This window comes from Pogonomyrmex barbatus, unplaced genomic scaffold (genome assembly GCF_055798465.1).
Source record: "Pogonomyrmex barbatus isolate J1 unplaced genomic scaffold, ASM5579846v1 scaffold13, whole genome shotgun sequence".
Taxonomy (NCBI): domain Eukaryota; kingdom Metazoa; phylum Arthropoda; class Insecta; order Hymenoptera; family Formicidae; genus Pogonomyrmex; species Pogonomyrmex barbatus.
This window is the reverse complement of record NW_028297109.1, coordinates 2,946,051-2,972,084: the sequence shown is the minus strand read 5'-3', so window position 1 is coordinate 2,972,084 and position 26,034 is coordinate 2,946,051. Positions and strand designations below refer to the sequence as shown.

The 26,034-nt window shown below is 38.6% G+C and overlaps 1 protein-coding gene across 1 annotated transcript in view; it reads left to right on the top strand.

The window, feature by feature from the left end:
* Positions 1-26,034, top strand: part of Ptp36E (protein tyrosine phosphatase 36E) — a 58,717-nt gene that overhangs the window by 31,887 nt on the left and 796 nt on the right. The window contains exons 3-12 of the mRNA XM_011642978.3: positions 17,265-17,389; positions 20,787-20,874; positions 21,421-21,497; positions 21,799-21,933; positions 22,167-22,307; positions 24,334-24,494; positions 24,599-24,734; positions 24,976-25,225; positions 25,320-25,396; positions 25,707-25,946. Of these exons, the coding sequence (XP_011641280.1) occupies positions 17,265-17,389; positions 20,787-20,874; positions 21,421-21,497; positions 21,799-21,933; positions 22,167-22,307; positions 24,334-24,494; positions 24,599-24,734; positions 24,976-25,225; positions 25,320-25,396; positions 25,707-25,946 (1,430 nt within the window). The remainder of the gene's footprint in view (positions 1-17,264; positions 17,390-20,786; positions 20,875-21,420; positions 21,498-21,798; positions 21,934-22,166; positions 22,308-24,333; positions 24,495-24,598; positions 24,735-24,975; positions 25,226-25,319; positions 25,397-25,706; positions 25,947-26,034) is intronic.

Below are 26,034 nucleotides of genomic sequence, written 5' to 3'. Positions count from 1 at the left end.
CGGCGGCTACTTGTCGCCATTTATTTCTGCGTTGCCATCGAAAATTTATTAAATAAGTGGATATGAAAGAGCGAGAGGGTCAGAGGGGGGGGGGGGGAAAGCATCCCTTTGGTGTGCACCAACGTTAACTTTAATATCGCTAGAGGATTTATGAACTATGCGTTGCGGCAAAGCTTGATCGTTCATAATAATAATTGAAGAACCCAAAGGAGAAGCTAAATTCGATCAGAATCATAAATTTTTTCAGAAAAAAAGAACAGTTTGATTTCCCCTGTCCATCAGCTTTAGCGGAAATTGTCTTTGATAGATATTACATAATTCAAAATTCATAGGAACAATATCATTTTTAGAAATAACTATATAAAAATAATATTATTTATAAAAGAGCTTAGCACAGTTTCAGTGATAGTTAGCAATTATTCCCTTTTTAGAGAACTTGTAATTCTTGCCATGACAGCAAATTAAATGCCCGATTAGGGCAAAACTTTTATTATACTTTTATTATACATATTTATATTACAGAATTAATTTTTATGCTTTATATCTCAATTCTAACATCTATTTAAAATATCATTAAAAAATGATTAGGGGAAAGTTTATTTCTCTTCACGTTCGCTATTCGGTTTGCTATTCTTATATGTTTAGTAGAGGATTAAAATTGTAATAAAAGTTAAATTGTCCAAGAAAGAAAATTGTTTCTGTGTCGTGAATACGAAGATTTAGCTTCAACGTCTTATTTTTCGCACTTGGCCCGTGATTTCGCGTTGAACTTCCGTCTCAGCGGAGTCTCGAACGGCTGATCAAATTTTCAACGTCGCGAACACCCTCGGCGTCAGCACCATGAAAGTTAGCGTGGAAGAATTGACCTTTCGAGCTTTCTCGTAATTTCGTGATTTAATACCCGATGCACAGTTGATGTCGGAGATGCCGGCTGATGAAATGGCGAGGGAGTTCCGCGATCTCCTTTACAGTCGGAAATTCGATTGGGTGCTCGCCGAGAAAATTGCAAAGTTCTAGAAAAACTTTGGAGAATGCACTGTCCGCTCATCCTTTCCATTCCCGCCCTACGCATTCTACAAATATCTCTTAGCACCCCCAACTTTTTTTCTCCTTGTCGCCCCATCTATCTCCAAATGAGAGAAAAACATCCTTTAGGTGGAAGTAGGCCTTAGTGTTAAAGGATTCCACTTTAGCACATTTCGCGACGCGAAGCTTCTTGTCGTTTTTCCTTCGTCAAACGATCGCTTTCTCCGGTCTTATGCAAGCTTTAAAGCTCTCATATAATGAGACGACGATTGATCGGGGCTTAGCCGTCAAGTGCTCCTATCACGACAGTATAAATGTTAAAAAGCGGATCGCAATGCTTTTACACGCTTCTCACGTTAATCATTTTCATTTTGTCCCTAGAAAGTATATCATGTAAAAGAGGATTTTAAGAAAGTATATTTATAATAATAATAATTGTTTTGAATAATAATATTTTTGATGCGCGAAAATAACATCGTTTATTTTTAATTCCCATAAAAAATAAACACAATAAACTAATTCACCCTTTTGGTGAACTTTATCGTTTACGTTCATTACACAATTTTAACATTTCGCATTTCCCTTTTGAAATATATAATAAACAATAATGCGAAACATGCAGACAGAATGGAGTAACGCGTTAATTACTTTCGAATTAAAATCTTAATTAGAGCGTGCTAAATTAATTGATACGTGATGCGATTGTATCTGTACTTGGATAATCGATATTGAATATCGAGCAACGCTGCACGATATTCTTGCCTCCGACGTCACGTTTTCTCTTCTCTTGCTCTTATCCGCACTGTACGCTCAAACCGTTCGCGAAAAACACCACCGAGCACCACTTTCTTACATCTCTCTCGTAAATTGAAAACACTCGATTTTATTTTTCGCCCTTTCTTTCTTTCCACTTCCCGCATCGCACGAATCTCCGCGCGCGAGGTTACTTTGCTATTTTTCCCGAAATGCCAAATGTATGCGGCACGCCCGCGAAGCCAGGGAACGATCCGATCTATATGCAAAGAAACGCGAAATATAATTGCGCGCCGCGCGTCCCTAATATACCCCCTAACATTTTCCCCCTAATATACCCCCCTAACATCGCGATCCTTTCGATAAACGTTCGTACTGCCCGCGACTGTCCTGAAAAATGGATCGCGCAGCTTCAATTTATTCTGTTGTATTCAAGTTGTCTCTACGATATTGATGTTGATATTATGCAAGTACGCCATTGTACGTGCGGATCCGCTTTCCGCTGCATAGTTTGTGCATTATCGGTGGCCGTTATACGTACGCGGCGGGCAAAGAGAAAGCTACGAATGCCCGTCGTCGTTTTCATCTCGCTACGACGAGCAACGTGACGAGAACGAAACGCATACGGCGAGGCGCATACGGGAAAGCGCGATTTCCCCCCTCAAATTCGATCGCGACACTTTAACCCGCGAGCATTGAATTAATTGCCAGTGTACCGCATCCTCTCCCGAAGCGGTTAATTGCACCGTGGGTCGCACGTGCGGCAAACTCGTTTCGCGCAGGCAAATTTTAACTCCTCGACGCAGCTCGTTAGGAACTATCTTCTCCTTGCGGGGAATAATAATTATCTTTCATCCTGGGAAATTTATCGCATTTGATATTAATTTAAGTTCTTTAAACCACCGCTCCCTCGGCTCGCTTCCGATTCATTGTTTTTCCATCCGGTCAACAATCGAATTCCATCGAGCTAATTTTTATCGAATTTTAATATACTCATTGTACGAGTGATATAATTTTTAATTCCGTGTCTCACTGCAAAACGTATCAATTTTCATGAAAAGTACTTTAAATGTACTCTGACAGTTAGAAGATTAATAATCTCGCGTCGACCCATCGTTCATTATTCATTCTGACTTCAGCGTAAGAGAAACGTTATTTATATTCATACTTGGTAAATCCTTTATCGCATTTATCTTGTTGTAAATAAGTTTTCTTTGCTTGCGATATAAAAAAGCTTTCAAATTGCGTACATAATACTCGTAGATTATATCTTACATCAGCGTATTTATATAATAAACATACAAGATCTGTAGAGATAATTAGAAGATTAAATAAATTTATTATTTTAATTAATATTTCCTTGCTCCTTTGCTATGGACGATGAGGAATCTTTGAACGTGGAATCTTGAGCCTTGAATTTTCGTGACTATCTTGGAATGGAATCTGACTGAGTATCCAAGAGATACATCCTACAAAGAAAGATAGGAAACCCCTGAGCTTCGACAAGCAGTAAAATTTGAATATATCCGACATCCACCGTGGATTCTCGGACTCCTACGGTACATCTTGAATGCGATACGATATTCAAAGAATGGAGCTGTTTATGTTACTCGCCGTGTTCGGATAGTAACAGAAAGACATGGTACACATCTCGAATGATCGCCGAATATATCCGAACTCCCAGGACTAATCCCACGTAGTTTGCGAAGGGGCGCAACAACTATTCAAAGTTTGCAAGAAGTTTCGGAAATAATGTCAGAAACACACCGCCGCTTGAAGACTCCCTTCAAAATTACTGTACCCAATTATCCAAGTCTCGATGTTCATTCGCGTCACATGTTACGTATGCGCTTTGGACAACGGTGGTCGCAGGACGATGATACCGTTTGCAGAGCCCGCATAACAAGCTTTGTCAACTGCGGCATAATCACTAGTTGACTCCCCGAACGGACGTTAGTGAACAATCGTGCAAACAGTATTAATTGGTGGCTTGTATCGTATATAGACATAACCATCCAGTGGATCGTTTTTCTTCGACAAAATCGCACGTTGTTTCACAGAAAATATCAACATGAAAATATTTTCAACAAGAATCGTATCATTGAATCATCATCGACGTCACTTAACAATTTTATATCATTATTTTGTAATTTATTTAATATTTAATTGTTACGTTCGTTATCTTGTAATAATTAATTATCGAGATTCTCTTGAATGAAATTTTGTTTTTAAGAGACAAAAGTGTCAAAATTTCAATTTCGACACTTTGAGAAAAAAATCAATTTTTAGATTTTAGAGATAAAAATCTAGATAAAAATAAATCTAAATAAAATCACAGATAAAAAAATAACTGATGGGTGAAAAAAAAAAAACATCTTCGGGACGAGAGGAAATGCGCTCGTCTAGTGAAGTATTCACTAGACAGAATTTTGCGAAAACGAGCAAAAACGTTACACGACGTGGAACATCACTCGATTCGACATGCTAAAACGGACACGTGCTCGACGAGAGGTTGTTCTCGATTGCAAACAGGCGTACGAAACGGATGGTTGGCCTGGATTAGTACCGAGTGCTAATACGCGGATTTTCGGTAAACATCCGCGCGGCTGCGTGTCAATCATCATTTATTCGATGATGGACGATCCGATTCGCACGTGGTATTGGTTATTGATTTGTCGCTATCGTTCGGCAAAGATTCGCCCACTCGTTAGCGCCACCGAAACCGTTTAGCTATTTCGCGCGGATCGCGAATATAATCCTGGTTGTTCATACATACGTGCGGGAAACGCAATTTGTAGATGCGAATTCAAATTGCGGCTTAATTTCAGGCAAAATTACCGCGCGTTCGCCGCGCGTTAATATTCCCGAGTCAATTCGAATTCGTGATCAATACGTGAAAAATATTACCAGGAATTGACAGCGTTAAAACCATTACGCGTTTATCGAGATTTCGAGATAGAGAGTTGTAGATATCAATTTTTTTTTTTTATCTCGATAAAAGTTAGAGGAAGCGCAAAATTAATTTAACAAGGTACATCCCATTTCTCGCAAGTTTGTAGCGCGAGCTCCCTGCAAGGGATTTATTCGCTACCGCGATAACGTACTTTACTCGTGATACGGGCGAGAAAGGGTTAAGGGTTATCGGCGTCAGGTTGGCAATTTTTCTTCGAGCGAAACTTCAGCGAAACTCGATCGGCAAGGAGCTTCGAGCACGAAATAAATTCGATTGACCCGTCAGACAGGACAGGCCGGAGTGGCGAGACTCTCTCTCTCTCTCTCTCTCTCTCTCTCTCTCTCTCTCTCTCTCTCTCTCACTCTCTCTCTCTCTGCGAAAGTCTCTGCCGGTAATCAGTACTTTGGGAAATATATGTCGGCACCTTGGAACATTTCCGAGTGGACCGGGCGCGCATTTTCCTGTTCCCACTAAATGTAGGACATCGATTTTGGTGATTCCCCGGAACTGCGAGAGTCCCATCGAATCGGGGAATAACTTTGCTGCTCGACGGACAGCTATGCCCGTCGCAAAATTTCTCGAATTAATAAGGAATATTTTATTCATTTTCTCCAACATTTAATGGCTTAACATTTTATTTTACTAATTATAAAATCAAATTAGAAATATTGCTCTATTTTGGGGTTTCTAAAGCTTTCGTGTAACCTACGTGTCATAAAATATTCAGGTACAACTTCGCCTCTGATTGCTGCTGAAAATTAGTGAATAATTTGAATCGATAGAATAAATTTTGAAATAATTTTGAATCAAGTTCGCATTCTTATCAAGTAAACTCGCAAAGAAGCGCGAGAACCCTTTATTCGCGCGTAGCTCTCGCCGTTTTTATTGGATCTCACTGGATCCTCAAATCGAGGATCCAGTGAGATCCAATGGAGGATTCGAGGATTCGATCACAGAAAGACAAGAGGTGCAGCGAACTAGCTATACTTTATCCAGGCTCGGCGTGGAAATTTATAATGTACGACTGCGGCTACTTTGCCGTCCTTGCCGTGCGCCGGTAAATTTATCGCGCTTCTCTTTCCCATACATATTGCTTCGCGTGTGTATAGCGCATCGCTACGTTCCAGAAGTTTAAGCGCGGAGACGACGATTTAAGGAACAAACGTGTCCCACGGCGCATTGGGTTTAAACGAGCTTGAGAATTTAAGGCCGCTTTATATCGCGCTTAAGAATGATCGTTTCTGCCAGGAGATCTCGGGGTAGCGAGAACTCCTGGATGCAACCGACGCTATCGAGGCTTAAGAAACATATCGAATGACCATTAATCACATCAGGCAGGCAGGAGATAAATAACGTTACTCTAATCACCGCTTGAAAATCAAAATTTTGATTTCTAGAGAAGTTTTAATTTCTAAACTAATTCAGTGTTATTGGTGGTTTAAGTGTTATTCCTTTTCGTCGTTAAACGCGGTTTCGAGGACTTTAACAAATTCGCTACATAGTTCCCAAAGTATTTTCCATATGCGCTATGATATGCAACAGCGTGCGGAGCTGTACAAAAGGCGCATGTTTGGCTCGTGCAAACTTTCGTGTTTAATGTCACAGTTTCATCCCTCTGTAATTCGCAGCAGTCGCGCGCAAAGAGTCGTGTCGCGATATTGCTGTGTCGCCGCGCAAGAATTCCGAGATGACGAGTGTGTCGTCGCCGTCGTATGCACGTCGTATATACGTAACAATTGCTTTCAACGTGTACAGAACACTTCGACGTCGTGAACTTTACGGCCCATTAATCACAGCGTAGACCATGGCCATTAGCTAAACGGTGTCCCTAAGCTGATATTAAGTTGTCCCTCCCCCGGGTAATAATAATCGGGGGCATTTCTCTATTCCGTTCCTTCTGAGTGTGTTTGAGCATATCGATTAGGTTAATGCTTTCTAAGCGTTTCGCGCAATTAAATTTTCACAGATTTGGCAACGCCGACGGAATTTATAGCGAGAGTCCGCGCTTCAAATCTGTTGTCCGCGAAATAAAGAGACGAGGGATGAGTACCGAGGATAAAAATGAAATCACGTAGCTACGCGGTAGATTTTTCCAACGATAACTCCGGAGAGCGTTATCAATCCTCTCAATCCCCGGGGAGAAGTATCGCACCAGAATAAAAAAAAAAAAGACCAAGTGATGCGTGCGGTTATTTTTATGCGATTCACCCCTGGCCTCGTTTCTACATGTACCAGCTATGCGAATATAACACGAAGATTAAACGAGTTACAATAATTTTTTTTATTTTATATTGTTATAAATGATATACATATTTACGTCGCATATAACTAAATGCGAAGCAATTGTCTTTTAAACAGTGATTGATATCTCGATATTACTTGGCATTCGATTCAAAAGGACGACTTTTAACTCATTAATCGTTCTCTGCCACTGTTTGCCGTCGCCAAAAGCGAGGAACTCTATTAGAATATAATATAAATAAAGCAAGCGAAATAATAGAATTTCCTTTCAGATCACATACAACGAGTTCTTTGATTCCTCCCATGTGTACGCTAGTTCTCTTCTCTTGCCGCAAGAAAGGAAGACCACATTTCACGATTTATCGTAAAAATCATCCCTTTCTTGGTTTTGTTCCCCTTAATTCTTTCCCCTTAATTTAGATTCTTTCTTGTAATTCGTTGGGTTGTTAGCGACAGGAGAAGACGGAAAATATCCGCCGCCGGGGTTATCGCTTTTCGCCGACCGACTGGATCGGCCAACTTTGCCAGTTTGTTTTCCCTCGACTGACTCGATTTAGAGTACGAACAACGTTATCTTCTCACGCTCTCGTAACGTTAATGCATTACTCCCGCCGTTTGTTAACTATCTTGTTGCCGAGTTACGTGGACTTTGTTGGCTTTCGCCCCCTATGCCGTTACAATTTCGAACTATGTATTTACTGGATGGCAGTTTGAGATGCAACTAAGAGAGGAAAGGAAAGAGAAAGTTTATGCTAATAAGATAGATAATTTACGTTAGAGAATGGCGATATAATAATGTTATATCACTTAGGATCATAATTCGTCACAATTGAAGCACCTAACCAAATTAAATCGTAAAATATTTATAAATTAAAATTCGACTTTATCAATTTTACATGGAACGTATGCAGTATTTGTTTTACTCTCGCTGTTTTTTTTTTTTTTTTTTTTTGTATTCTTTAATCGCATTTAATTGCAATATTGAAAAGTCGGTTACGAAAAATAACAAGAATAACTTAAATAAAAAATAAACAGAAAAACAACATGTTAATTTTTACAATAAGTTATTACATCTGTTCTATATAAATAATTTAACGTTTAGCTTGCGAGTCGACGAATTGTAACATTTACAATTTGACCTGCGCAAATTATTCATTATTCTTTACATAGCTTCGCGAAAAGCGATTTAATATTTACTCGTGGTTCCCCGCGAAACCAGATTCTTTTTCGAGGAAAAGTCCGTTACAATGAACATGCCCGTGTTAAAGGAAGTGGGTCGAAATGTCGCGGACTTTGCTGCATCTTTCTCGAGACCATTCATTTCCGGGCAAGATGAAGCTCGACTTCTCTCGAGCTCTCGAAATTCCGCGGTTGAAATTTTTACGAACTCGTTATCGCGGTTGTTTATACTGCGAATGGTCGAATTTGCTCTCAACATTCTACTTAACTCGTCATTAACGTGCGTTAATGCGATAACGACAAACGCACGCACGGCTTCCCTCATTTCTTTCTCTCGGTGAAAATCGCGGTTTTCAACAACCTGAAAAGCGAGTTAGGAAATAGGGATTTCCGAAAAGCGGAGCGCAGAACAACGGGATCCGTTTAATTTTCGTTTAATTTGCCGCGCGCGCGTTAATAACGATGAAAATAATAATGATGAAAATTAAAGGCAGAAACTCCATGTATTTCACTAGTTCGTTTTTCTCGAATTATGACAACTCGCCTTTGGACGTTGTTCGCCGATGGTTCGCGCTGACGAGTCGAAGCGATTAGGCAAACCAACGGCTGCCAATGGCAGAGAGAGAGAGACTTCCGTGGAGAACGATATGTCTATATCCAATCAATATCACGGCATTACGTTTGTCGAGGCATATTCGCGGGATCGACCGCGTCGTTGTGCGCAACACCATCTGCGAAACGAAAAAGTTGGACCTTTTTATTGGCAATCCGACGGAAAGCGCTCGCTGGCCGTTCGCGTAACAATGGACGGTACACGAATGCCATTATTCCTCGCTCATCAAACTCGGCTTTCGAAAAATAGCCGGAATTGAATCGAGCGGGGAATATAATGGCGCAAAACTGGGTATGCCGTCGGTATGAGCCGCGCAAAGTACGAACATAGCACAGCCGGCGATGAAAGCATCAATGTTTTTTTTATTTTTTATATTTTTACATTACTCCAATTTGCGTTAATCCGTTATTGGTTATGACGTCGCATAAGGCTATTTTATTCCCGTTCCGTTCGGCGAAATTGGAACAATAAATGGAACGCATTACAATGCTGCTCGATATCGATGTTTGAATTTTTATTTTCCGGAAAAATAAATGCTGATCGGTAATGTGCGATTTATGATCATATTTGATAATTACAATGATCCATAATGTATTGTTACGGATACGCAAGTGCATTTTAAAATGCACTTATTTCTCGCAACGCAGAATAAATATCGCGCGCTGTGAGCACATAAAATGTTAATTGGACATTTATAGCCCCGTCATTAATGTCATTTTATGTGCTACATGCGGAGAAAGAGGCGCAACATAGATATAACGAATACGAAAATATATTTTGCTGAACTTGTACGTTGCGTTAATAATAACGCGGAAATTTAAGAGGATGCGTGATAAAGGATGAGAATAAAATGATGTGAAAATATAACAACAATTCAATAATAATTATTGAATGCTTGAATCGCTGAAATTTATCACGTAGATAAGAATTAATGCCGATTATTAATATTTATTACGCATACGAAAAATATTAAGTAAACATTTGCAGTGAAATCAATTAAATTAATTAGTAAAAGTTACGTCGGTATTTCCGTGCCACATTATTTCGCTGTAATTGAGTTCTATGCTCGCGAACTTAAAACGGTCTCGATGTAATTATTACGGCGTGCATATGCATGTTGCTCTGTGCGACTTGGTCGCCTAACAGCTCGCACTAGAAACTTCCCGATAGTTAGTTCGCAATTTGCGAAACTTCTGCAAGAGCAATAACGAACAATCTAAGAGGTGTTTTGCGTTTCCATAGTTTTTACATGCAAAAATTTTAAAGACATGTTACACGTAACGTAATCTTGTAATCCTTGTGAGATTTACGTTAAGAAAATAACGTATCTCAGCCGATAAATCAATCGAGAAAGATTTGCCGAAATTCAAAGACACGTTTAATCCGTCTTGCAAGAAATCCACGAGCTGTCGACTAATTCATGGCAATATCTCACGGGCGGTGAGATACGGGACGATTTTACGCATTTGCGATTTACGGCGAAAGCGGCACCGTTCCTCTTTTTCCTCAACTTCCTTAAAAGATTGCGAAGTTCAACGTAGGTGGAATTTTAAACTTTGCGATAGATCTTCGCGATAATACAGAATGATAATGTGAATAGAGAAAAGTCTCCATTCTCGATCCCACGAAAATTCATACGATATTCTTTACGAATTTTCTTTCTCTCCCTTCCTCTCTATTTCTTCTTGCTACTTTTTTCTCAATCATTTTAACACTAAAGATCATTTATATGCTCCTTTAAAGCATTAAAGCATTTATTTATCGTGATATTTGTTCAAAGCAAATATCATGATTAGTTAATCAAGCGTATATTTTTAATTCATTAAATATGCAGTGCGCATATTTAATAGGTAGAAAAATTTCCAAACAAAAGATATATAATTGTGTCTGAAAATGTAAGAATGTAATTATAAAAGCTTCGTTGCCTAGCGATGGAGATAAAATTTTTTTACTCAATTATTCATTTCTCAATATTCCCTCGTGTTTTGTTATTTGCTTTAATTTCGATATGACTTTATGAGCATGATAATTTAGCATACGCGAATGTAATTTAATTTAATGTAATGTAAACTTCTCGCGCGCGAAATTATTGACCCAATATTTGTCGCGTCGTCGGAGATCCGACGGACGCCAACGCGAAATGTATATTGCGTCGGACTTTCCATTACGCGTAAATCGGACAAACGCGATCCTTGTATGTATAATATTACAAATGTATAATATTAACTTGATCTCTCTCTCTCTCTCTCTCTCTCTCTCTCTCTCTCTCTCTCTCTCTCTCTGTCTTCCTCCCTCTCTGCCACCCTTCCTCCCTTCCTTCTTTCCACCCTCCTTTCCTTTCTTTCTCTCTCGAAAACGTGCCGATCAGTAATACCTCCACCACCCACGGAGATTCGTTCCCGTTTCGTTTGCATCGTTCGCACGCGAGAATCAGGTCACCGATCATAAATCGCGATGTATGTAAGAACGACGTCGAACAATCGGGTCGATAGTTCGCCGTTGAGTGAAACGGCCAACGAGTTGTTCTCGCTCCTCGGTATAACTCATCCTCCTCTGCCTCTCCTCTCTCTCTCTCTCTCTCTCTCTCTCTCTCTCTCTCTCTCTCTCTCTCTCTCTCGCCATTGCCATGATGTGGTAACCACGCTTTACCGCGTAATCAGCATGCCGCGAGGATGAAATCAAGCGAGTGCACCTGCTTTACGCGAGAACCGAGGAACTAACACATGCCACGTTGACGGCGGGGGCATGTTGGATCCAGATGCGTGTTACATGGCCGTGACGTTCACGCTCGATTCCCGCAACCCCCGGCCTATGCCGGAATCCAGAGAGAGAAGCGAAACGGCGGAATCAATCGCGGCTTCCGCTCGAATTCGGACGTGTTTCAGCGTTCGGCGCGCAAATAAAATACCACCGCGAATTCAAACGCGTCCGTGGTAAATTATTTTCATCGCGTTATTCGCGACAAATTTGCGTACGATTCATGCGAAATTACCTCGCGAGGTAGTTTCGCGAGATATAATTCGGAAGGGTGCCCTCTCAGGGAATAAGGAAAAACAGGATTTCGAGGAAACACGGCGGAAATGCATAACCGAGACCTGCTGATCGAATTGCCGCCATTTGCTTCGTTGGTTGTCTCGAATGGAAAATTGGCATCGTTTTCCTTTACAAAAATATCGACTGATACTGAAATCCTTCTCCGCGTATATTTTCGGCCCTTACGTCAATAAAGAGCTATCCGGTGGGTCGTGGAAAGTAGGGGAGAATCGATTAAAACCACCTAGGGGAGTAGCGCAACATAGTTAGTCTCTCCGGTAATCTTCCGCCTTTTCCTTTTTATGTCAATGCGGTTACGTTTGATATTTCTTGATAACAGACTCGATTTTTATTTGCTTTGCTTTGCGTTTCCTTTGTATTAAGACGTATTCAGTAACAGGTAATTTACGAAAGACTTGATATATAAATCAATCAAGCGTAAGATATACCGTAGTCTAAGGTATCCTTTCATCCCAATTAAATTAAAGGATTACCGCTGTGTATTAAGATAAAAGCTACTCTCACACGACGGGCAATCTCGCAATCAATAACGCCTATCAAATTGTCAATTTGATTCGTTAAATAAAAAGTGCTCTTAACTATCGAATCATCAATTTGAGTCATCAAATCAAGAATGTAAAAAAATCGACTGGAAATTCGGAGGAGAAATTTGTATAATTTCACGCACGCTGTTTTAATTTTTATATATAAAATATTATATTAATTAACATGAAATTGAAAAATCTGAAAAAAAGGTCTTTTATTTCAATATTTGAAACATCTTTTTCATAATACATGTATCTTTTATGTTAATTATGAATATAATACCTTGCTTTTATCTAAAGCAGTATTAAATGGTACGGAATTAATATGAAACTTTAGTTATGAACCGTCAGTAATTATCAGGCGGTACACTCACCCCCGTGAATTAATGCGCGACATAGAGCCATGTAGTCGTGAAATTAACATGATTCTGCTCGTGACATCGGTGATGATTATGCTTTTTATGACATACGATATTCCCTAATGTTACTACAAGACACAAAATGCACAAACTAGATCGGCGGACGATTCAATATGTAACGCGTGATAGAATAACGATCCGTGCCTAATTGCCGGCGTGGCGAGGTCGCAATAAGTCGCCATTGTAATTCTCTGGGTGGCTTCAAATTCTCGATCGATTAGCGAAAGACAATAACAATCGCCGCTGGGCGCGTGCTAGATAACGGCTGCGGATCGGGTTTCTTGTTAATTAACCGCCCGGTTTGTCGGTACCCGGTTAAAAATTACATCGGTTAGAACGTACGCCGAATGTTTGATAACGCACAGCGTTTCCTGCGAGCGGAAAATATTGATTCCGCTATCAAACGAAAGAAACATTCTGTGCCAAAACGGTGAAAATTTTAACGAAAATGTTTAATTAGTAGTGGTAAAAAAAAAATATAAAGGAAATTTATTTGAAAAACAACGATTCATAAATAATAGAAAAAAATGTTCATAAATTTAGCTTCCATTATGAATAAATAAAATTTTTATTCTTTGTTTAACTTAAAAAAAAATTAAGAATCTTGCTTTTGCTTATACTTATAAGAGTATTTCAAATTTAAATATGTATATATATGTAAAATAACTGAAGAGTAAGAAAAATGTTGTTAAAAAGAAAAATGTTGTCGAAAAAAAGATGCGAAAAACGTGAAAAACGCGTTGAAGCATATTTCCCATTTAATTTCAGATGGATTTTGTTTTTCATAGAATATTCATATAAAAAGGGAAATGATTCTTTCATCACGCTCCAGTAAAATTGAGCGCATGGTCGTGAACAAATTTTTCGAAGTCGATTGCGTTCTATCCAAACGTCACATCGATATTTACATTCATAAAATCCGATTTCATAATGCCTAATTTAATGGTGCATTTGCCATGCGAACTGTCGTGAGACGTTCTGCAATTTCTATTTGTCAGCCTAATGCATCGCCCGTTTACTTCGGTCTGTTCGCGTCGAGTTAAGGCGCAAGAAATTTAAGGGTCAACGAGCAGATGAAAAATACAGACACGGGCGATGATGGCAACGTCGGTCGTGATTTCCCGGCGAAGCCGGAGAATCGATGCTTCGCAAATAATGCATACGCGCGTGCAATTAAATCTCGCGATAAAAATATAGGCATACAGTATTTGCTGAATACTTGAGCAAATATACGCGCTCATCAATTGTACGAACGGTTGAGAGAGATCGGTTGAGAGAGAGAGTTTTCTACGTGTCGGCACGTGTCGGCTGTGAAAGGGGGTCGAGCTACCCTTCGGCGAATCACTCTGTGTAATCATCACGAAACCCTTTCGAAAGCAATCGAATCGCTCAGCCCAGAATTCATTGCGGTTGTCTCGAAGAACTGCAACTTCTCAAAGCGATCGCCAAAGGGTAACCCAGCTGGTGTCCACAATCGAGGAAAATGTTCGAGTAAGTAAAAATACGACGTTCAGTGGTCAAAAGTCTGCACGATCGACAAATACAAGTTAAAAAGTTCAACGAAAATTCCGATCGGCGATGGCCCGAAATTAAATAAGTATGCGTAAATTGCGGTTTAATAACGAATATGTTAATAGTCATCTTCATCAATTTCCAATTTATTAGATATAAATTTATTTCGTAAACATTCTCCTATATCATAAATTTATATATATTATATATTATATATTATAACATACATAAATTTATTTCTATATAAATTATTCTATATATATTATAAATTTATATATATTTATGTTATATATAAATCGCGCGCAATTATTATGTAAAAATTTAAGAAAACGTTTTATATTTTATATATTTTGTGTATGTGTTATATGCAAAATATTCATTTATTTATATCTATTTATTTGTACTGTTTATTTATACAAATTTTTGAATGTATTGCAAATTTGAAAATTTAAAATATAATTTCAATTTTTAAAAATTAAACCACAAATTAGTAATTAACCACAATTAAAATTATTATTAAAATATGAAATCAAATAATTTTAAATATTATTTATTAATAATTAATATAATATAATAAAAGAACTTTTATAAAAGAAGTTGAAAGAAGTAGAATAATTTTGAATAGAATAATTTAGATTATATAATTAATTCCCATTAATACGCTTTTAAATTGCACGATGTCATGGAATATTCTGCATTTATTAAATCTTCTTTTTTGACTACTGTACTTCACTATATCTCAATTTTGTTTTTACATTTTTATGTATAAACAATGTCACTTGTATCTCTAGAGTGAGCCTTTAACATAACAATATGCATTCGACGCGTTGCAATCAAGATCTCGTGTACGACGCAGCAAACTTGATTTGGTGCGTTGTATATGTGTATGTATGACTCTAATAATAGATGTATTCAGCCGATAAATGCGAGCCGATAAACAACCACCAACGCAAACGCTTACCTCTTCACGGTTTGGCATGCAGAAATCTAATAGGACACGATATTCACACAGATTTTCTGGAACATAGCGCAGACTGTTTTGTCGGAAAACAATAGCGCAGCGAGTAGAAAATTGATATTTGTTGCACTCTCACATACGTACACGCACGTCCCTTCTTGAGGAATAAGTAAGTGAGATTCAAAAGATTTGTTACATATTTTAGATCAAAGTTAGGAATATAAAAATTTGGATCCCTTCTCATCTTATATTTTTCATGTAAAATGTTTTATTAAAATCCGTACTTTCACAATTACTGATTTTTTTTAGATATTTAATAGAAAATACTTGAAATCGAAGATTAAATTATTTTCACTAATTATTTAGAATTCGTTGTAAAAATTATTGTCGAAGGAGGCTCGTGACGTTTTCATATTATTGCATATCGGTAAAAAGCTGCAGCGTAAAATGAAAGAAAGCTGAGTTGTTGCACGTGCTAAACTAGTTTCTTGTATCTGAAAGAGACAAAGGATAATGAGGCTGTTGTACTCATATAGTCAACATAGCGTTTCCATGAGCATTCCAGATAATTAGAAGTCTCAATATGCATCGTTGGATATCGCATTCTAGGATTATTAGTATAACTTTTGTTAAAGGCGAAAACATACGAACGGCATTAAAACGGTATTAATGATTACATCATACATTTCGATCTTTTTTACCGTATATGTGATATATTTCGATTAAAATTTTGTATCGCCCACGTGTATATCAAAAAATGCGTGTATAAGTAATTTACAGAATTTTACATTTAGATTTTATAACGGTCAACATTCTGTTACACACGCTATTGAGATTGTCGAGAGAGAGAGAGAGAGAGAGAGTGACTCCTATTCATATTTTTAATCAATTCGATTTCCACTCGTACGTAAATACGCATATCAAGCGTGGATATATTACGTGCAATTGAAATTCGTGGCCCGTATGCATGTTACCAGAAATCGACGTTGCGTAACGCGCATCTATCGAATGGTTTTACATTTAAATCAGTCAGTAACAAGCTTTCCGGCGAGCTGGTGTATCTGGAACGGCTAAGTATAAAATACGTTTAATTATCGATAAATATTCTACTTCTTAATCACGTTAATTTCAAGGCGTTGCATGGCCGTTGTATTCGTATATAATATTATAGATCTCTTACTCTTCTCTTTCCGTGATACGTTAAATATTCCGTGTAATTATAATTTATTCTTTGCTTCCTTTCTACGTTGCCAATGAATAATTCTAAAGATTCGGAGGAAGACTCCAACTCGTAATCTTCCTAGAATAATCTATACCGTGCGCCAAAGTTAGTCATGTACTAGACTCAATATTACTGAAACGACGAAAGATATAATTAAGATAATATTCCAAGGACTACTTTAAACTTTTTACGGGACTGTCATATAAACGTATGATATTATTTTAATATCCAAAGATGTATCCAAACCGGGAAATACAGATTTCATAATTCTCAGCAGAGTAATAATTTTTAATAAATGTACAATTGTCCTCAGACGAACGAATATATATCTGTTATCTATCTATCTATTATCTATTATACATGCACATGTCTTGATTATATATGGACATGTGTACGCAGAAAGTGTTGAGAGTGACAAGCAGCTGCAAATTTTCCTCGAGCGAAGAGCAGCGGTTTGTCTCATCCTTGCCTGTCCCTCGCATCTTGGCTTACCGCATTTTCCATTCGTCTTTCTACCCTCTGGAGAGATCTGTGCTCGAGCGCGAGAAATTTCAGCGAGCGCGGACGTGTAACTGTTTGAAAAAAAAAAAAGAGAGACTTAACCGCGGTTCTTTCTCGAGTATAATACCTTACTTTGATTCGTAGCCGTCGTGTAAATGATGTCGCGGTGAAAACGAAATCATGCGAAACCACGAGATGACGTTGTTGTTTCCGTTTAATCTCATTGTTATTACACACTGTATTAGTATTATCGTCATTATCATTATTATTAGCTTTATTAAGATCCCCTTCTTATCTTTCTGTTCGCAGCGGACGAATTGGAAGGCAACAAATTGAGCACCACGTTGCCGACCGCTCCGACCGAGCTCTCGCAATTTCCGAAGCTGTGCGAGCTGCGCCGAAAATTCCCGGTTCTATACCGAGTGGAGTTTCAGGTGAGGCCTGGTAAATCCCATTTCCCGTCAACTCATCTAACTTCGGTCACCTCTCGACCCCCGTCGGACTCGCTTTTTCGCTTCGACAACTCTTACGACCTTTTCCCCGCCGTCACGTTCTTGCGACACGCGTTATCGATTATTGGGCTGTAACAATTATCGGCTGTAACAATTAGTCATACTTCATTACCCTTTATATTCTTGAAACCGTTCGCTTTTCGATCTCGCACGCAATTAAGTTTGAATCATGCTTGCAGCTTTTATGCGGCTGGTGGTTAAAAGGATAGATTCTCTCCCGATCGCGCTTCGCCGTAGACGTATTATTATTCGATAAGGATTGTTTATTACGCAATTATTTTTCGATATCTCACTCAAGTATCGAAGACAAACAGGCGACTGGTACCGCGTCGTTAGATCCCGGAATAAATTTATTTGCTTGATAAATAGATATATCGGAAATACGTGACATAGCTGATCTTGTGTATGTACGTGCGGCACGTAGGCATACTTGGTGGATATTATAGAGTTTGGCGATAGGCAGACAGCCAAGAGACAAAGCGAACCTCTGAGGAAGAGTAGGTCGAAGAATTGAGACTCGGCGGTAATATCGGTTTCTCATTAGACCGTCGTTTCGAGACGCAAATTCCGCAGTACAAGAAGATACGCTTGGCAATTTGCATAATGCTTACCACCGTTCGACTCGAGAAGATCAAAGATGATCTTCTGACTATCTAATCACGAGAATATTGTCAATTTTGCGTTTCATAACGTTGATTCTAAAATATTCGACTTGTTCTTTAGCTCGAAGCGCAAGAATTTTAATTTTAAACAGTATTAAATTATATAAATTTGTTTAGAAGAAACTATAATTTATACGTAAATGTTTATTTTCTATTTATGTATAAATAGTTTTCGCAAAGTTGTCAAAGTTTATTAGTTTTAATAAGAATAATAATAAGGGGGAGTTCCTCCTTTTGCAGTTAGAAGTTTCAAACTTGAAACACGTACCTTACGGCGATATTGCTATCAAAATTGTAATACGTTTTCAACATAATCCAGTCTCTAGTTCTGTGAGTCATCATTTTCCTATTATTATGCAAGTAGAGTGCAGTGCACGCAAAATAAGAAAACTCCACGTGGATGACAAGACACAATTGAATTCTTAACCGCAACACCTTGGAGCACGACATCAAGTTCGGTCCGATCTCTATTCTTCTCTTCATATTCTCAGCTGCATCACGTTTCGCCGTGTACTGCTGTTTCAGAAGACAAGGGTCTCAGACAATATTTACATATTTCATCGAGTTGCTTTCACATCTTGCACGAAACAGTGAAAATCGATCCTTTGCATCGCGAAGAAAATTTCTTCTCTACGTATGCATACTTTTACTCTTGAGAAATTCCAGTCGCTAATATAGACGACTTTAGTAGTCATTCTTTATAAGAATGGCGTTCTTTATAAGAATCTCAAAGAAGTGCAATAGAAACTTGGATCCACGTAGAGATTTTGATAATAGCTCCGACAATGAACTTTTGATGATTTAATTTCTGATTGATGATTTAATTGTTGATTTCATGTTTTATGCGAAATGACAAAGGGAAAGAGTAGACACATTGTGTCTCGAACGCTTTATTGTGTGACAGTTTAAATCCGAGAAATCTGCGTGATATATGCGAGATAAATGCTTCCTAAACGCGGCAAATGCGGACAGCTTTTTTCCGGGGCAGCCGCCATCGACACGAGAAAGCTCTTAACCCTGCTCTCGTACAGTATGCATGACGACGCGGCCTTCGAGTGCAGTTTATACGCCGGTAGATTATCCCGGGGTATCCGATGTCCTCGCGACACACGGACTTCTAATGCTTGCATAATCGCGGTTATACGACGAAATCCCCCTTTTCTACGGCAACCACTTTCGACACTCTATCACCAGCCTCTCATCGCGTCGAGAAATTTCCAGCGAAAAGACGCGTTCTTTCCCGCATTTTTTTCCGCGTGACAATCCAGTATCCTCGATAGAAAGAAAAAAAAAAAAAAATCCGACGAGCTATCCGCGAGGATAAGGACGAGGCGAGAAAACTCGTGGAACGAAATCGAGGGAACGGACGGCAGGGGGCGGCTATTGTTGGATTTTAATCCAGTCGCCATGGTGCAGCGAAAATCATCCCGGCGTGATTTTTAAATTAAACCCGGCCGACATTATCGGAAATGAAAGTTCCTGATGTTCGACAAATACTGGCGGATAAAGCGTCATACGTTATTCATGAAGCGCGCACGGAATGCGAAAAACTTCCGGTTCGCGTGAATTGCGCAATTATGCGGCGCGTCAATTAATTAATTAAATTTTCAAAGCGGCAAAGAGTTACCAGTGGCAACGGTAATAATGGAAATGCTTGTGAAATGTGAAAGTATTTCGCGACGGAAATCGGAAGCGGAATTGCGCTGCGATATACCGCTGAAATATGTGTCGTCGACGGCGTCTTAAAAAGAGCTCGAACGACTTCGGCCAAGAATTTAGCCAAGTAATGCGACATATTAGTTTAGAGCGCGGTTAGTCGCGTAACTTTCCTGATTTGCCGAATCTCGGAGCTCGGGCAATCGCTACTGCCAAAGCAAACTACGATGGATACTTTCGTGTACGCTGTATCGCAACGTACGTGAATATCGTTCGAATATCCGCAGCTGTTAACCGCGCCAAAAATACAGCTCGCAACGCTCGCGATTTCAATTAAATCGCAAATCGCGAAGCGTTGCACGTGTGATCTTCGGCAATTCTGAAAAATTCACGCGGAAAATATGCGAAAATTGTATTTATCTGCGTGCATCAATCGCGGACAGAAGTGCAAGTTTCATGTTATCAGTTAAGAACTTTTCTTCGATATTGTGAAACTTTCGAAAAGATAACAGGTTTTTTTTTTTTTTATCTCGGGCATATTTAGACTTTCATCTTGTTTAATTAGTTTTATCGCAGGGACAAGTTATTAGAGCGTTAAAAAAATCCGTACTTAATATCTTCCGCGACGTTTTATCCCTTCCCTTTCTTTGATTTTCTAGATCGCTAGATATTCTCTAGATATAGTATTATATCTTATAACTTAATGCAAAAGACAATAATATGTTTCTATATATTTATTACTTATTACGTGACAATGATTTACTTTTTAAATAGCTAAAGATATAAATAATCTAAAAGCTAATCTAACAACATAGTATTGATCATTAAATCTTTCAATAGTCGGCAACAGATGTCATGCATAAAATAGTGGACTACAATTTGTGCTCAATAAATATAATTTCCTGATAATTTCCATTATTATTATTATGTTTATTTTTTATATCAGTATTTTTATTATTTTAAGCTTGAGAATTTCATTAATTTATCTTTGTATATTACAGACGGCAACGAAGGTGGAAACGCATTCGTGCAGACACGCCATGAAACTCGCGAACAAGGAAAAGAATCAAAATCAAAGGTGTATTCCATGTAGGTATCAATTGTCGATTGAGCTTCTTATTTGGTCGCAACGTATTATCACTTCCGGAAGAGAATCGTGTTGATTGCGTGCGCAATTTGCAGGCGTGAATGAAATAAAACGTAGATTCAAAGCTCTGAAAAGCTGCGTAATGAACACCTACACTTGTAATACAGTTTGCCGTGTACAACACGCACACTTTGCACATTCAAATGCTTTTAATTGTAATAAAAATTTGTATGTTGGATAAGTAAAAGTTTCCTGTAACTAATCTGAAATCTATCGCATCAATTCTCGTGAAGTTTCAATAAAAATTTTTTTAATATCGATAGGAATAATCTTTATCGCGCTAATAACCGCTTCACGTGGATCGGTCGGTCGATTTTCGGATTCTCGTTAATTAACTTTCTCGCAATAGAGGAAATAAATCACAGTTACAAGATGGTTGCAATTGCCGGCGCGCTGTTCCTTTAACGAGGATTTATTTCCGTTCTAAAATAAGAGAGCTTTTACCACCTGAAGAGGTAAAATGTGTTTCTCTTCGTTTCTTTTCGCAGACGACTATAATAGGGTAGTGTTGGAGACGATAGAAGGCGAGCCTGATTCCGATTACGTTAATGCATCCTACGTAGATGTGAGTATGTCATGATATTCGGCAATACACGTATCCGCATTAATACGCAAAGGCTCTTGGCAAATTGAGTCGCGTTCCAAGATTACAGATCCCGTACGTGATCTAATAATGCGATCGAATCATTTGTCTTTTATCTCGCGGGAAAGATGAGAATTCGTCGTGTCGGCGAATTTGAATTCGCGTCAATCTCTCGCGCCGAGACTTACGCTTAGGTTTCGATAATTCTGCCTGCGCGAAGGGCTTTAAGGCGAATATTAATGATGCGTCGAATTACAGCGTCGATATTAATATTGCGTTTCAGAGTATACTGAAACCGAACGCTTACATCGTCACTCAGGGACCTATGGAGAACACAGTGACAGAATTCTGGCGGATGGTCTGGCAAGAGCAAGCTTCCTGCATCGTTATGCTCACGAAAACCTTTGACTTCATCAGGGTAAAAGACCATTTGAAGCGAGACCACTTTCATATAAAGAAAGAGAAAAAAAAATGAGAAACGGAGCTCGGAAATAGTGTCCATTAAAGTTGCCACGTCGTAAAAAAAAAACGGTCTTTATCGCGCGATGACGTTGACCGCTAGTCTTCATGTCTGCTTTAAGAGGGCTTTAGAGTCCGTTATATAAATTCTTTATGTTCTGCAGCTTTTCAGCCACAACTTTTTCTTTTCAGGTGATGTGTGTACAATATTGGCCGGCGAGTAAAGAGAAAGACGAGGAATACGGTGGTATCGGCGTTTCTGTGTTGAAAGAAGAGGAACTCGCGAATTTTCACATAAGAACGATAAGACTGTACAAAAAGAACGAGAACAACGTAAGTACTTGTTATCAATCTACTCGTAATGTAAACTTATGTATAGGACATGCGTGGAATAAAAGCAGGACGCGTACCTCTTTTTTTTTTTTAACTACGCCAGATTAATAACTTTCGGCATATGCGGCGACTAAATAACGAATATAGAAAAAATAAATATATTCGATATTTGCGAGAAAGCGCAAATACACACGCAAATATTCGCGCCAATCGATTGACAATTCAGCAGCTCGAGCATTCGGGACCTGAATGTTGTGTAAAGTTGAAAAATTCGCGATATATATGCGCCATTTGTCATCTGTAACAGAGTGACGCAAATCCATCGCGTCGTCGTTCGAATATTCGTGTATATTGAGGCTTGAATAAATCAGGAGGGAGTTTGCGACGGACGTCACATCAAAGAGATTATCCACGGATAATCCACGGATGGACGCGATTTCTTCTTCTTTCAACTAAAAAAAAAAAAAAAATTCTGCTTGTGAAACACTCGTAACTTGACTACGATTGGATAACACAGTAATCGGTCTTGCGACGCATTCGATGTCTATTCGAAGTTTGTCCCAATCATAGAGAAACAGGGAGATCTCGAAGCGTGGGGAATGAGGGAAACGAAGAACGACGAAAAGAGTAAAGAGGGCAAAGCTGGCGAGAAAGTTAGCTAAATTTAATCGTATATAGATAGATCGTATCAGCTTTGTCATTTAAACGCCGGCCGAATGCGAAATGTGATACGAACTCGCGATACGGATGAGGATAAGTTTGCGCAAGGAGCTATTACGCAAACGGCTAATTTAATTGCAGTTTTTTATCTGCGAGAACGAGGAAGAACGACAATTGCGGAGACTTTCTAAAGCTCTTCCGAACCGCGCGCACTTTGTGATCTGATTCCACCACTGGCATCGTTACTTACCTAGTCCTTTCCTCGTTCAACCTTTTTTCGTTATCTGAAGAGAGTCCTCTCAGACTTTAAAGCTGTTCCATCGCATTAACGTCTCCGTCTAAACTCCCGTATATATTCTTCTATTCAACTGTACGTCATGGCAGAAAGAGATCTTTATTCTTCCACGTGTATTCTTTTGTAACGAAATGTTTTACTTTGTGATATACATGGTGTATAGTTTGCTGCTTTACAGTTGCATATTTTAAAAAGATTATTTTAGAAAGACATTAAATAAAATTTACAAGAAACTAGATCAGTTGCGAGGAAGACGCAATACAATATAATTGTATAATTATGTTAATATAAATTAGAGAAAGAAAATCTCAAAGTTAAAATTCGCATTAACGTCTAACTGTATTTTCTCGTTACATTTTTATTAAATAACATAACATATTGATTCTCTAAAGGTATAGATAGACCATAAATCCGTTCGTTCGCGATGTCATCATTGTTAAGAAATAATTTGGATAAAACAGATCTCTGCGACATCTCGTTAGTCTGTCGTCTGTCTCGCCTTCAGGACTTTTCGATGTGAGATTATTAACGAACCGTATGAAACTATCGCATGTACGATTCTGTTGAACAGTAGACAAGATAATAATTACTTTCGAAATATACGGACCGAATGAAATTTAATATAGAAAAGGGGAGCCTCGTAACCCCATTCCGGGAATAGCAAAGCGCGAGCTGAGACGTTACAGAGCGACGTACAATGCGGTCCGGCAGCGCAAGATGCGACCGCAATTTTCGAGCTTAATGCAGCATTGTTGGAATAACAATACCGGAGGAGAGAAATCTTGCCCCCGGGAAAATAATCTATCGGAGACGCAAGTTGATCCCGCGACCAGTGTATTCGTTGTTTCACTTCAATTTATTAGAGAGAGCGATTTTTTTTTTCGTTCCAACACCAACGTATAAATATTGATTCATTTAATTTTATGCGTTTCGAGCACGGCGGCGCGATGAGGAATGTAGAAAACGATGACGAAGTACGACAAATACGATACAAATAAAAAAAAATAAAACAATTGTTATGATAAAAAAAAAAAACGATTATTGTAACGTTGTGGCGAATGCGTTTTTCAGGAGATTACAGAAGAAAGAACGTTGTTGCAATTTCATTACACAGAATGGCATTCACATACATGTCCCTTTGGAAATGCGGTGCTAGAATTTAGACGACGTGTTCGAGCCGTGGTGGGATCAACCATAAAGAACGAATCCGGTCCTATGGTCGTTCACTGCAAGTAAGAACACCTATTTTGCGAGTTGCGATTATTTATGTAAACTCGAGCAGCGCGCTGTTCTCGTGTCGAATGAGTTAATAAATTTGTTTGTTTGTGACACAAAGCGATGGTGGTGGACGATCGGGGGTATATTTAGCGATCGACGCGAATATGGAACTGGCCGAAGAGGAGGATGCGTTTGACGTGTTTGGCTACTTGAAGAAGCTAAGACAGAGCAGGAGAGGGCTTATAGAAAATTTGGTATAACACTAATTAAGTACTGTAAAAAAAGCAATTTGTCGATTATAAATTTTTTAAAATTGATAAAAGGAAAAATTTTTATATTTTTCAGGAATTATTTTAATAATAATTCACCAAAAAAAATAAATTCTCCATTATTATTTTTTTTTCTGACATTTTGCTTTTGAAAATTAACTTAATTAATAACATTTCGGTAACTTTGGTAACTTATATTTTGCTACACGCGTTCGTTCACACATAGGAACAGTACAAATTCGTGTACGACACACTCGAGGAATTTGTCGTGTGTGGTACATCGTGGTTTCCCGTGGCGGAATTATCGCAACGTCTGAAGCAGAAAAGCATAAAAAACCCTATAACTAAAATGAACGAATATCAGCGAGAGTATCAGCAGATTTGTAAGCAGACGCCGCGTTTCACGATCGGCGATTGCGCTGGTGGACACAGGGCCGATAACAGGGAGAAGAATAGAGACGTTCTGGTAGTTCCACGTGAGTTTCAACTTGCTTGTTTCAACTAGCGCGACCGGCAGCTTCGACAAATAGCTTTCCACACTGTGAAAATCAATCTCTCCCTTTGTTACAGCGGACAACTTTCGACCATACCTCACGAGCTTTCAGGGCAACAGTTTTACAGATTACATCAACGCCGTCTTTGTGGACGTAAGTCAGTAAAATAAATCACCCCGCTAATTCATTTAACCTCTTTTGCATCACTATAAAATCTGAATTTTTAATTTATATTAATAGATATTTTGTGATAATTAAAACGAGAATGAATCGTCATATCACAAAAAATTACCTCTAAATTCATTGATGTAAAAATAAAATTTCGACTTAAGATTAATAAATGTGAAAAATATGGAAATGGAAAACTTTACGGATCGATGTATATGTTACACTTCACACGTTATGTTTGGCAATCGTTGCCAAGTTTTTCCCGAAAACATTCATCCACTGCTGTACCATGCAGGGCTATACGAAACCAAGAGAATACATCGTAACGGAATGGCCCCTTCGGCATACGTGCGGTGAATTCTGGTCTTTAGTTTATGACTACGAATGCGCGGCGGTGGTAGTTCTATGCGTACCCCCTCAGGGATCCACAAATTTCCCCAGCTTTTGGCCGGAAGGAAGGCACTCAAAGAAATACGGACCCGTGTTTACGATTGATCACATCAGCCACAATCATTATACCAATATAAAAACCTGGGTAAGTATCAATCTTCTAATCCTTGTAATGTAAAAATATCGAAAGTTTGAAATTTTCTTATTAAATGATTCCAAAATCGTAGTTTTAT